Source organism: Lemur catta, chromosome 5 (assembly GCF_020740605.2).
Source record: "Lemur catta isolate mLemCat1 chromosome 5, mLemCat1.pri, whole genome shotgun sequence".
Taxonomy (NCBI): domain Eukaryota; kingdom Metazoa; phylum Chordata; class Mammalia; order Primates; family Lemuridae; genus Lemur; species Lemur catta.
In genome coordinates this window covers 25,099,434-25,112,010 of record NC_059132.1, presented here as the reverse complement: position 1 = coordinate 25,112,010, position 12,577 = coordinate 25,099,434, and the positions used below count along the sequence as shown (strand labels likewise).

At 50.2% G+C, this 12,577-nt stretch overlaps 1 protein-coding gene across 2 annotated transcripts in view; it reads right to left on the bottom strand.

Moving 5' to 3' along the window:
• The window catches only part of ADAM19 (ADAM metallopeptidase domain 19), an 82,811-nt gene that overhangs the window by 4,186 nt on the left and 66,048 nt on the right, over positions 1-12,577 (bottom strand). For both annotated transcript variants that reach the window (XM_045551276.1, XM_045551277.1), the window contains 9 exons: positions 11,956-12,151; positions 10,599-10,707; positions 9,106-9,310; positions 8,250-8,327; positions 8,028-8,136; positions 6,514-6,658; positions 5,616-5,700; positions 5,068-5,292; positions 223-375 (listed from right to left, as the gene is read on the bottom strand). In XM_045551276.1, the coding sequence (XP_045407232.1) occupies positions 223-375; positions 5,068-5,292; positions 5,616-5,700; positions 6,514-6,658; positions 8,028-8,136; positions 8,250-8,327; positions 9,106-9,310; positions 10,599-10,707; positions 11,956-12,151 (1,305 nt within the window). The remainder of the gene's footprint in view (positions 1-222; positions 376-5,067; positions 5,293-5,615; positions 5,701-6,513; positions 6,659-8,027; positions 8,137-8,249; positions 8,328-9,105; positions 9,311-10,598; positions 10,708-11,955; positions 12,152-12,577) is intronic.

Sequence of the window (12,577 nt, the reverse complement as noted above, 5' to 3'; positions counted from 1 at the left end):
GCCTTTCACAAGGAGACAAAAATACCCTGCCACAAATATGACGGACGGTCAAGCAGGCACCAAGAAATGCTAAACTTTTGTCCTTGGCTATTGTTCTGGAAGCTCAGCCCGGAAGACCAGAAGCACGAGCTGGTTAGTCTCCTAGGCTACACGCTTGCCCCGCCGAAGCCCTCTGGTTCTGGGCTTTTATCTTGAGAGTTCGGGCGGACGCAGTGGACTCACCTTTGGAATAGGTGCTGCCAGAGGCCGGGGCTGCTGCGGGGTGGCAGCAGGGGGCCGCAGCGCGGAGGCACCGCCTGGCCTGGGGAGCGCCTTGCGGCCTGGCACTGGGTTTGCCGGGAGCGCCTTCTGGGGCGGCCGAGGCCTGGAGAAGTCCTGGAGAGAAAGCAGTAAGCCTCACTTGAAGGCCGATGGCAGGGCCCATCCGAAAGAGAATGCTGCTGATATCTTATGCACCAAAATCAGATGAAGAAAGACGTATACTTCATGTTCTCACTTTAAAAGCAATGGCGTGTCTGTGTGCACGCAACGTGTTTATATGCTCAGGAAGGAGCCTTTCGGGAGAGCAAGTTGTAGCATCTATCAAAATTAGAAATGATCATTCTCTGACCTAATCATCCCACTACCTATGCCCCCTGTTAGAGAACTATTTGCACAAGTGCACAAAATTGAAATGGCAAAGGAGGTTCCCTGCGGCACTGCTTGTGACAGCCAGGAAACTATAAATAGCCAAAACTTCCATCAGCGGAGAAACAACTAAAATTATAAGGTGATAAATGATGCAGCATTTAAAAAGAATGAAGTAGGCTGATGTGGGTTGATGTTTGAGGGTTGTTAAGCGAAAAAAGCAAGCTGAAGCGCAAGCTGCAGGGGACAGTTTATCTAAAATAAGTCACCACGCGCCCCATCTAATGTAAACATACAGGAACAGAAAGGATTCAGGAAGGCTACAGACCAAACTGGGAACAGAGGTTACCCCGGGATGGGGTGTGCGAGGGGAAGGGGGGTGGTCCAGGTGAACAGTCAATATTTTTAGCAAGAGCATATGTGTATGTTGCCTATGCAAATAAAAAGAAAATCTAAGAAAAAAAGAAGAAACCACATTTTTTCACATTGGTTGATTTTTACTTTATCTTCCCACCCCCACAAGAAGAGAGGCAGGGGTGGGATCCTTGTCTGTTTTGTGCACTGACACATTTCAAGCTTCCAGAACAGTGCCTAGGATACGGTAGCACTCGACACACGAGTTGAATAACTGTGCTAGCCAAATACCTTAAAATAAATATGTATTTCTTCTGTGTCTAAAAAAATGTTTTAAGGTACAAAGAATGGACTGTGCCACCCACGGGCCCCCATGCTGGTGGGGTTGAAGGACGAGCCAGCTCCACAGACGGCAGTTCCAGCACCTTCTCTCTGTGGCTTGTTCCTCTCTCGACAGGGTGGCTAACAAGCCTAAGAACGGGCAGAAGGCGAGCACGCAGAGAGGGCCGGAGCTACTCAGAGAGCCGAGATTCTCCACAAGAAGTTTCTCTGCATCAGAAAACTGACAGCAGAAACTAAAGCTCAGGGAACAGAGTCGAAGTAAATTCTTAGGACCCAAAAGACACGTTCTGCAGTTCCACCCCAAGGACAATGCAATCCCCTCCTTCCCCATCCCAGACCAGCTGCCAAATTGCAGTGGCTGCCGGAAGCTAGGGCAGGGATCTCGCGGGGAGTGACAGCTGGGTGCAGGTGTCCGGGTGCAACTGGGAAGGGCTGCACTCCCTTGGCCACTTGCTGTGCACAGTGAGCCACCAGGGGTGGGGGTGGGGGATTGTCATTTGGGCAGGAGCCTTATCAGCCCGTCAGCACTGGGCCTACCAGGGCAGGACCTGCCACAGGCCACATCTGATAGGAGTCAGCTCAGCTCTACCAGGGGCCTCGCCCAGCACTGTTTTCCTGAAGTAGAAACAACCCCGGAACCGCTCCGGCCCAGGGCTCCCTCCCTCACGGTGGCATCTCACGCCATCGGGTCACACAAGCCACACACTGGGCATCGCCCCCCACCAACCCCTATCTGCACTGCATCCCGCAGTCCTGTCTATTTCCTCTTTTACACATTTCTCACTGGCTTCACTCGTCACCCCTGCCACTCGCGGCTCCCAGCTTTTATCATCTTTCTCAGGACAACCTCTAAATCTTCTAACTAGGACATCCAATGCTGCCGGAGTGATCCTTTCATTTTTTAAAACTATTTTTTAATTGAAGTGTGATGTAGACATAGAAAGCTGAACAAATCATAAATGTACAACTAGATGAATTATCACAGTGTGAACACACTAAGCAACCCCCACCCAGGGAAAGACGTAGAAGATTAGCAGCCCCAGAAGCATCTGTGGGCCCCTCCCAGGCACGACACCTCCCTCCTGCCTACGGCAGTCCAGAGCAATTGATCTTTGTAAGATCTCCCCATGCTCTACTGTCCCCTTCCCATGGAATGCAGACCAAAGTCCTGACCAAGGCTACGTGGCCTGGGCATAGTCCATCCCCTCTTGGCTCTCCAGCCTCATGTCACAGCTCCTCGGGCCCCCCACACATGGCCCTTTAAATTCTTTTGAACTGTGAGGCTCTCTCCCATCACAGATGGGATGTTCCTCTTTCACGTCTCAGTTCAAATGTCACCTCCTCAGGGAAGCCTTCCTGGATTTCCCAGACTAGGTCAAGTCCCCTGTTACTCTCTTCTGAGCACCCTGAACCTCTCCTTCACAGCACTTATTGCAGTGTAAGGACATGTATCCCAGAGTCTCTTCCACAGCAAAATTGATCCAGGTGGCAAAGCTGGCATCTGCTTAGCTCACGGTTGCCGGGCAGAGCAGATGCTCACACACATTTGTGGAAAGAGCAGAAGAGCTGACAAAGTTTCATTGCCACCTCCCCAGGGGGTCTACAGCCCCTCCCCACCCCCCAGCTGGGAGGCCTTGGAGCTGCTGCTTGTGAGTGCCCCTGGGGCTGGCAGTGTCTCACTCAGCTGTCTGAGCACTGGGTTCAAGTTCTGGTTCCTCCACTCACAAACTGAGCAATGGCAGGCGAGTCCCTTCAGCCCTGACACTCAGCAGCCTCAGTGAGAAACGAGGGCAGCAACAACTCACTTCCTGGGATTGCTCTGAGGAGGGAGGTGGCTGGCCTGATCTTGTCCCTGCGGCCCCCTCAGAGCAGTGGCCTCCCACTGCCTGTCACACAGAGTCCTGTCAGGGCCCAGGGCCCAGGAGAAGCTGTGCTCGGGAACTGAGTTTTGGGGCACCTGCCACCAGATGAGCGGCCCCCTGCCAGCAGCACCCACGGGCTGCACTGCTTCTCCCACTGTCCCTGACACTCTGTCCCAGTCCTAGTGCTCTGCGCCTCAGGGTGACACGGGGTGAGGCCAACGCCATATTCTCTGAACAAGCCTGCGGTGTGGGTTTGTAGGAACAAAGGTCTGAGTGGGCTGTTCCCACGACACACGGCCCTGTCCCCCGCAGGCACCCCTGTCTCCCTCGCCGCCTGTCTCTACATGGCTGCTTACTCCTTTCTCTCCTCTCTCTGTCATGACTGAATTGTGTGCCCCCACCATTTGAAAAAAAATTCATACGTTGAAGCCCTAACCCCAAGTAGCCCAGAATCTGACCGTATTTAGAGATAAGGTCTTCAAAAAGTTGACTGAATTAAAATGAGGCTGTTAGGGTGGCCCTAATCCAATCCGGTGTCCTTATAAGACGAGGAAATTTGGACACAGAGAGAGACTGCAGGGACGCACGAGCACAGAGGAAAGGCCATGCGAGGACGCAGCCAGAAGGAGGCCATCTGCACACCAAGGAGAGAGGCCTCAGGAGAATCCAGCCCTGCCAGCACCTTGATCTTGGACTTCCAGCCTCTAGGACTGTGAAGAAATAAGAGTCTGTCGTTGAAGAGTCCAGTGTGTGGTGCTTTGTCATGGCGGCCCCTGCACACGAATACATTCCATCTCCTCTCCCCTCTCCCCTCCTCCTGCTTTCTCCCCTTCCTCCGCCCTCTCTCCCTGTCCATCCCTCCCCTCCCTCTCTCCACAGGTTTCCTATCCCACCCCTGCCCCACACAAGGGGAATGGGACAGTAGCAGTTTCAAAGCTGAGCACCAGACTGGATGCTCTCAGCTCTGCCAAACCGCACCACTGCCCCACATCCCAGGGACCCGCCACAGGCTGCAGCCAGCCCCACGGTCCTTAGCATCAGAGACAGCCTGGGCCCTCTGGAGCCCTTGGACCATGGCCAAGAAAAGCAGTCTCACTCGAGGTGTCACACCCAGAACACACAAGTTGGCTCCGGAAGGCTCCACACTAAGCCACCACCCCGGAAACACCTGTGTTTGCACGGAGGGAAACTTCTGCCAGAAGGTGTGGCTGGAGCCATCAGAGCACAGACCGTGGGGTGGGGGCACGGGTGGGGGCTCTGCTTCCAGGAGCACCAGTGGTGGGGGCGGAGAGCCTGAACCCCACTCTCGCCTCCCAGAGGCCCCTGCCTTTGCCCTGCCCGTCGGATGAGCAAGGCATCAAGGTACCTCCCTCAGTAAGACTTCTGGTTACTGGAAAATACTGACAGGTACAAGTTGGTGGGATAAGTTCTATGATGAGAGCAGTACAAGGGCACCAAACTCAGACTTGAGGGGTCAGAGCAGGCTTCCTGGGAGGAGTGGCATCTAAGAGCAGATCTGAGGATGAATAGGAGCTGGCATGCCAAGGGCAGAAGGAGCGTGTCAGGAGGGACAACAGCGTGTGCAAAGACCTAGAGGCCACAGAGCATGGGGAACTGAAAGAAGTTAATTTGCTGGGGGAAGGTGGTTAGTGGTGTGTCATGAAATAGGCCAGCCAGGGAGGAAATGCCATGTGGCTTAGGAGCTGCCTGGGCAGGCTACTTCCTCCTGCTCATTGCTCTAACCCACTGCATGGCCCCCGGTATTCACCAGAACACAGGAAGAACAGTCACTGTGTTCCATCTTCCCAGCCCCTGACACTACCCATTGCAGGTGGCCTTAAGAGCGATGCTCCCAGCCCAGGGTGGCTGAGAATCCACTTACCTGGGAGAGGATGCAATTTGGTGCAGGGGGCACTGGCCGGCTTGGGGGAGGCCTCCTGGAGGACTCCCTTCTCTCTACTTGAGCCCCGGGCCCTGGGGAGTTCCTAGCAGCCCTGCTCAGGTGTGCTGGCAATGGCGCAGGTGGGGACCCGCCGTGCAGATAGTCCGGAGGGGGGCGGGGAGGAGGCTGGGAGGGCTTCCGTAGGGTTTCAGGAGTGTTGATCACCTGTATTCATAAGACAAGGAAGGTCTGAGACAAGGACTCCTTACTGCACTTAAGAACTCAGGGGTGCCCTTGTGTGCCTCGTTGAGAAGACCAGAGTCCAAGGGGAGAACAGACATGCTGACTCATTAAACCCCTAGCATCCCAGAGGTCAGATGCAACCTTGAAAGTCACTAGGGGATATCAGAACAAATTGACATGTCTCTCAAGCCAATAAAATGGCTTTTATTACCAGTCCCAAGGCCCCACAGAGGCTCTTAGGAAAATCCAGCATGGTCCTGAGGGATAACAGCAAAGTAGCAATGTTCCAGGGGCAAAGCCCTTACCTTTCGCTTGCCCTGCGGTGTCTGCAACTTGAAAGTTGGGTTGGCATGACCAGTTCCGCTGTTCTGAGACACCCTGAAGGGACAGCTAGTAATGAGGAATGGGAGGGGGAGACGGTCAGTAAAGGGCAGCGACTGAGTTCCCTGCTACCCAAGCAAAGCCAGCAAGCAGCTAAATCTTCCCCAAGTCTGCTCTGGAGGAAGTAGGCTTGGTCTTCTCAAACCCCATCTTCCCAAGGAAGAAGACTTGTGTGTGGCCAATGGAGACCTACCAAGAGAGTTGGCCTTATACAAAAGCACCTTCCTTTCATCCTTTTCAGACCTTTTCTCTCTAAGGAGACACAAGATGTCACCAGCCATCAACCAGTCCCCCTGGGCATAGATTCAGAAAGACCTGGGACTTACAATCCCCTCCAGAACAAGTGTAATTTAATAGGGACTCAGAGACCACACATGTTCAATATCCAAAAGAAGGAATCACTTAAAAAAAGACTTTGGCTTTGTCCTGAGTTGATGTCCAGCCACCCCCGTGACTGACTTGGGCTAGTGATCCCTTCTGTCATCTCAGTTTCCTGCTCTTTAAAATGGGGAACACATCAATTAGATAAAGGATGGCAAATCGATTTTATTTTATATTTCAACCTGAATTGGTTGTGGGTCCTCTGCAGAGAAGGGTTCTGGAGTGATGACCAGGCTCGGTAGTGAGTATTTGCAGTAAGATCAACTAGTGATGTCTGCCACGGGCACAGAGCATCCCAGTAGGGAAGAGGACAGTGTGTACCTTGCATTTATCTTCCTTAAATTAGACCCAGCACCCCCAACACTTTCCCTAGGTACTTCTTACAAAGAGCTTTATGATTCATAAGTAGACGCCCAAGTCCCTCCTGGGACCCCATCATACCTGAACTGTTGCCTCAACTTGGAAGGGAGGGCCGAGGGCTTGAGTTGGCCCAGTTTGTTGTTCTGTCTGCAGCAGTAGAACATCAGCATAAGGACCGCCAGCACAAAGAGGGCTGAGAACACTCCCGCTATCACAGGACCAACACCTTCCAGAAACAGAACCCAGGTGGGAGATTAAGAAGCTATCTGGGCTATAGCAGTGGATTTCTGACAATGTACTTCTGATTCTTCTTCAGATATTTGATTTGCATTTAATTTGTATTACTTTAACTGACAAATTATAATAAAACACACACACTGTGTACCACTGGGAAACCACTAATATTTGCTTAAAGGGGCAGGTTAACTTGCTTTGTGCAGACCTTCCAAAGCTTCTACGGCCACTTTTGCTTAATTGAAGAGAGGCAAGCAGGTCAAGCTCTGTTCTCATCTGACACTAGCTTTCAGCCTGAATCATACTTTTCCTGGACACAAGGCAACCACCATAGAATACTGAGACTGATTTAAGACTAGAACCCTCACCCATAATCCATAATTTCACATTTGGTTTTATGAAACCCATCTCAGTGTTCTCACAAATTAAAAGCTTAAATGGATAAAATATATGTATTCCAACAAAACAAACAATACTTTTTTATATATTTTATACATTGGGGTTTCATCCCTGAAAGATTTTGGGTTTTCTTTTTCTTTTTTCAAAAGTACTTTTCTACTATTTAAAAAAAAAAAAAAGTTTGGAAGCCACAGGGCTGGAACCCATGAGAGTTCCACTAAAAAACTTTTAAAACTTTTTTGAGTATCTGGTTCCCCATTTTAACCTTTATTCATCAGAGGAAATCTAAACCGCCATAATGTACCCCAGGTTCATGACAATTTTTAAGTGTCCAAAAATGAGTAGTCACCGTCCCACCCCTCAAAGGACTGGAACATTCAGTGATCTACAGACTTTTTTTTTTTTTTTTTTGAGACAGAGTCTCACTCTGTTGCCCAGGCTAGAGTGAGTGCCGTGGCCTTGCTCACAGCAACCTCAAACTCCTGGGCTCAAGCAATCCTCCTGCCTCAGGCTCCCGAGTAGCTGGGACTACAGGCATGCGCCACCATGCCAGGCTAATTTTTTCTATATATATATTTTTAGTTGTCCATATAATTTCTTTCTATTTTTAGTAGAGACGGGGGTCTCGTTCTTGCTCAGGCTGGTCTCGAACTCCTGACCTTGAGTGAACCACCCGCCTCGGTCTCCCAGAGTGCTAGGATTACAGGCGTGAGCCACCGTGCCCAGCCCACAGACTGTCTTAATCTCTCTCTAAGCAGGCTCCCCTCCTCGGGCAGGGAGGACAAAGGGCCACTGGGCCACGCCCCACTTCAGGCTGCCGCGTCCCTCCTCCTGTCCCTCCTCCTGCTCCGCCCCTCTGTCATCTACAAAATCAGGACAACGAAGCTGGCTCCACGTGCACACTCAGCAACACGCCCCCCCCCACCCCCAGGGCGGGCAGGGCCACGCAGGCCGCCACTCACTCTCGGGGGGCATGGGCCCGCTGTCGATGCTGCCCCCGTGGCCCGGCGTGTTGCAGAAGGGCGGGGCCCAGCCCGGCAGGCAGTGGCAATTCTGGTTGTTGTTGCACACCTAGGGCGACGGAGGGGCAGGGACGTCAGCACCGCGGAGAGCGCCAGCCGCCCGCAGGGTCGCCCTGTCCCCGCCCCCGTCCCCGCCCCGAGGAGCCCAGCACCCGCACGCACCCCGTGGCCGTGGCACTTCTTCCCGCAGCCCTCGGTTTCAAAGAAGGACGTGTTCCTGCACTGGCCCTCGAAGCAAATCTGCAGTGCGGAGAAAGTGGCATCATCAGTACAGGGGAAGGGACGCCAGGCGGGAATTAGGAGACGGGGTTCTGGACTTAGAACATAAGCATACCCAAAAGGGCAGCCCACTTCAGGTCATTTATTACAGAGAAAAATAGAAAAAAAAACTAAAAAGCCAAGGACAGGACAGCAGTTAACTAAATTCTGTTACTACTTTTGAGATTAGGGAGAAAACAATAAATAGTATACTGTTAAAATATTATATTTAACAATATAATAGTAAATGTGTGTTATTACATTATATATTATTATGTGGATTAGGTTAATTACTTGTCTATTAATATGTACTAATTGTAATATTATACTTAAAAATAATGATGGTGACAGCAGGTTACTCTGTGCCAGGTACTATATATCAAGTGCTTCAAATGATTTTTATAATTTTCATTAATCACAATCAACTCTATGAGATAGTTGACATTAGTTTCCTCAAGCTTCCCTGACTCCTAGTCCAGTTTCAATTCATAAGCTAATTAACGATGAGGGGGAAATGGCAATAGCCAGCCCATCTAAGTGCTTTACAGGGATTATCTCCTTAACCCTTCTAGCAATTCTATGAGATGGGTGCTTGCTGTCACTACACACACTTCATAAGGGAAGCCCAGGGTTCCTGGGCTAAGGCCCAGGGTCGGGGAGGCTGGGGTGTGAGCCCAGCCATCCTCCCTCCAGAGCTCAGCCTTCTCAATCACTTCTCTCTGCAGCTGGCTCCTAAGTTAGGCTGGGAGAAGGGACTCACATGGTTGTAGCCACACTTGGTCCCAGTCATCACCAGGCCTGGGTCCAGCATGTCACCCTCCTCCTCAGGCCCCCGGTAGACATGGGTGCCCCGGCACTGGATCTGCCTCCCGTTCATGATGATGGTCGTGTCGATGGGCACCGCGTTGGACTCCAGGGGCCGGGCCTCGGAGCTCTGGCACTGGATCTTCCCGCACTTCGCATCTCTGGGCCCGAGAGAGGGAGGGAAGGAGAGGCAATCAGAGGCAGGGTGAGGGCTGGGGGCCCAGAGGGCTTCGCTCTTTCTTGACCAAGACAACAGGCTTGTGTGTGGCCGGGCAAAGGTCCAGGGCAGGGATAGTGTTTTAGGGACCCCCCCAGGAGGGACTCCATGTGGACTGATATCATGGGAAGGGAACAGGCTCCTTGTCCCTGAGCAGATCTGGGCCTGGGAAAGTCCTTACTTCAGGGACAACTGCCTGACCTGAGCAATCTGTCCCATTTTGCTCTTCACACCACCATCCACCCAGGAGGTCCAAGAAGCCAGAAGCCTGGGGTCATCTCTGACTCCCCATTCTCTCCCACTGATTTTCCTGTCTCCAGTCTTGCCCCATAGGAGTCTGATTTCCACACTGCTCTCAGGCCAAAGTCCCAACTTCCCTAGCCACGCACTCAAGGCTTTTCACAATCTGGCCCCTGCTTAACTGTCCAGGCTCATTTCTCAGCAGCCCCTCTCCACAGCACCCCAACATTATACCTCAACTCTACCAAACTGTGACCAGTTCTTCCAACTGCTAGTTTTCTCTACTCATCTTTGCCTAGAACACTCTCCTATGCACCAGCACCACTCCCCACCCTGCTCACCTAGATAAATGCTCCAGATCTCAGCATAACTGTATGTATAGCTTCCTCTGGGAAACCACCCTCATCCACTAAGCTGGGTTGGGTGGCTCTCTCCACATTCCCATTATCACAATGTATTAAGTAAAAGTTCCAACCACTGAGCACAGTATCTTGCACACGGTAAACTCTCAATAGACAGTGGATGGATAGATGGATGAGTAGATGAATGGATGGATGAGTGGGTGGATGGATAGATGAGTAGATGAATGGATGGATGAGTGGGTGGATGGATAGATGGATAGGTGAGTGGGTGGGTGAGTAGGTGGATGGTTGGAATGAATGAATAAATGATGGGCTATTCAGATGAGGGTATAATTAGCAACTTGCAGAAATGATTCAAGACGGCCGATTTCCCGCCCCACTGTAAGATGGTCCAAAAAGGAAGCCTGCTCAGCTTTCTAGGAAGCATTGCCACCCACAAAACCCCTTTCCTTAGGGCTGAATGGTGCATTATTAAACAATAGGCTAAGAATAGACGACAGACTTCAACTGACTTACTTAAAGGCCCAGCTCTGGGGCCAGCCATGCTGCTGGGCCAGGCAGGAGTGGGAAGGCCAGAGCAGGAGTTGCTTTGTCACCCTCACCTCATGGGGGCTGCCCTGTGGTCCTCACCTCATGTTGCACTTCTTGTGTTCACCATTCATGTCCTTTCCACAGTTTCCAAAGGTGTCTCCTGCTACATTCACCTTCTCAAAGCAGAGATCAGGGGCAGGCCGGGCTCCTGGGTGGGCAAGAAACATTGATCAGTATACTTTACCCATGGTAAAATCATGAAGTTAAGAATGTCTGTTGGGAGGGGACACTCGGCCTTTTGTTTCTGTACCCTGACCAGGTTATTTCCATCTCCATAGTCTCAGCAAGACCTATTCCTAGAAAAATGTTTCATATCAGTTCTTCCTGCCTTATTGAGCACTTATATCCGTGGAGGTTTACATGCTATGCCTGCTCTCTAATGAAGAAGCCATGTCCCATTTCAGGATTTTTAAAAATAGGTAATACATGCACACAATTTTAAAAATATAAAGTATGTCTTTGGAATCTCTTCTCATAGCCATCCAGTTCCTACTCCCCTATATCATAGATAAACAGCACTTATTAACAGTGTATTTTCTAGAGATAATTGTATTTCTATCTTCTGTATCTCCCAGATACAATTCTGTGTGTATCTTCTAGAGATTGTCTATCTAACAAAGAGTGAAGGCATATTCTATTCACTATGCTAGACCTTGCATGTTTCACTTAATTTATTGTAGAAGATGATTTTATTTAGTAAATACAGAGCTGCCTTCTTTTATTCAGCTATATAGTGTTGCATTTTATGGATGTACCAGAATTAACTTAATCTATTCCTACTGAGGACATAGAGGTTGTTTATTGCTATAACTAACAATGGTGCAATGAACATCTATGTAAATGTCTCTTCACAAACATGTGCAAGTACAAGTGTCAGCTACATTTCTAAGTAGTGGAATTGATGGGTCCAATAAGTGCATTTAAAATTTTGATATCTCCAAATAACTTTCAAGGAGGTTATACCTGTTTCCTCACACCCTCCACAACACTATATCAATATCCTTGTTATATCATTATTAATTTTCAGTCCTTGCCATTCTGATCTATATAAAAACCCTACCTCATAGTAGCTAAAATTTATTTTCCCTTGATATGACTGAGGTTACACATTGTTTCATAGCTTAAAGGCCGTTTGCATTTGCTTTTATGTCTCCATCCTCTGCTCATTTTTCTTTTGGACTATTCTTATCCATTTGCCCACCCTGAGAATTAAAAGCACCAAAGGACTGGGAAGAATGCTGTCCACGGGCTCTCCCTGAATGTCTACCCTGAGTCCAGGGGATGAAGGAGGTAGTATCTGGAGGTGCTGTTTTGAAGCTGTGATTCTACGCAGCCCCAGGGGCCTGACAGGGAGGCTGGCTCGGAAGTGCTGGGGCGGGAGGAGGGCTGTGCTTACCGGGCCCCCACAGCTGCTGGCACTGCTCCTGGTAGGTGAGGCACATGCCGTTGTAGCAGTAGGCCTGGCCGCCCTCGCAGGGGGTACCGTCCATCTGGTAGAAGTTGGTGGGGCAGTGGGGAGACTTGCCTGTGCAGAACTCCGGGAGGTCACATTGCCGGGCCTGCTCGCGGCACACGGTGCCAGGAGCCAGCAGCTGGGCAGGGGCACAAGAAGGAAAAACACAGTCAGTGCCCTCCTTGCCCTCAACCCTATCTTGTTGAGCTTGTAAGTATCACTCTTGTGGAACAGAATTTTGCATTTTCACTCTTTCAGAGTACTTTTTACATGACCTCGTTAGTTCCAACCATCATCAACCTTCTCATATGAACAGTGACTTAGAGTTTTCAAGGTGTTTTCATAAATGCTAACTCATTTCCTCTTCAGAGCAGTCTTAAGAAGTAGCTAAGAAATAATATTTATGCAACAATATACAGTTTAGTACATGCTACTTTCATGCTGCTCCCACTTACATGCACAGTACAAATATTACCTCATTTTCATGATAGTCCTATGTCATATAATTTTCCCTATTTTATAGATGATGAAACCTGAGGCTGACAGAGGTTAGACAACGTATCCA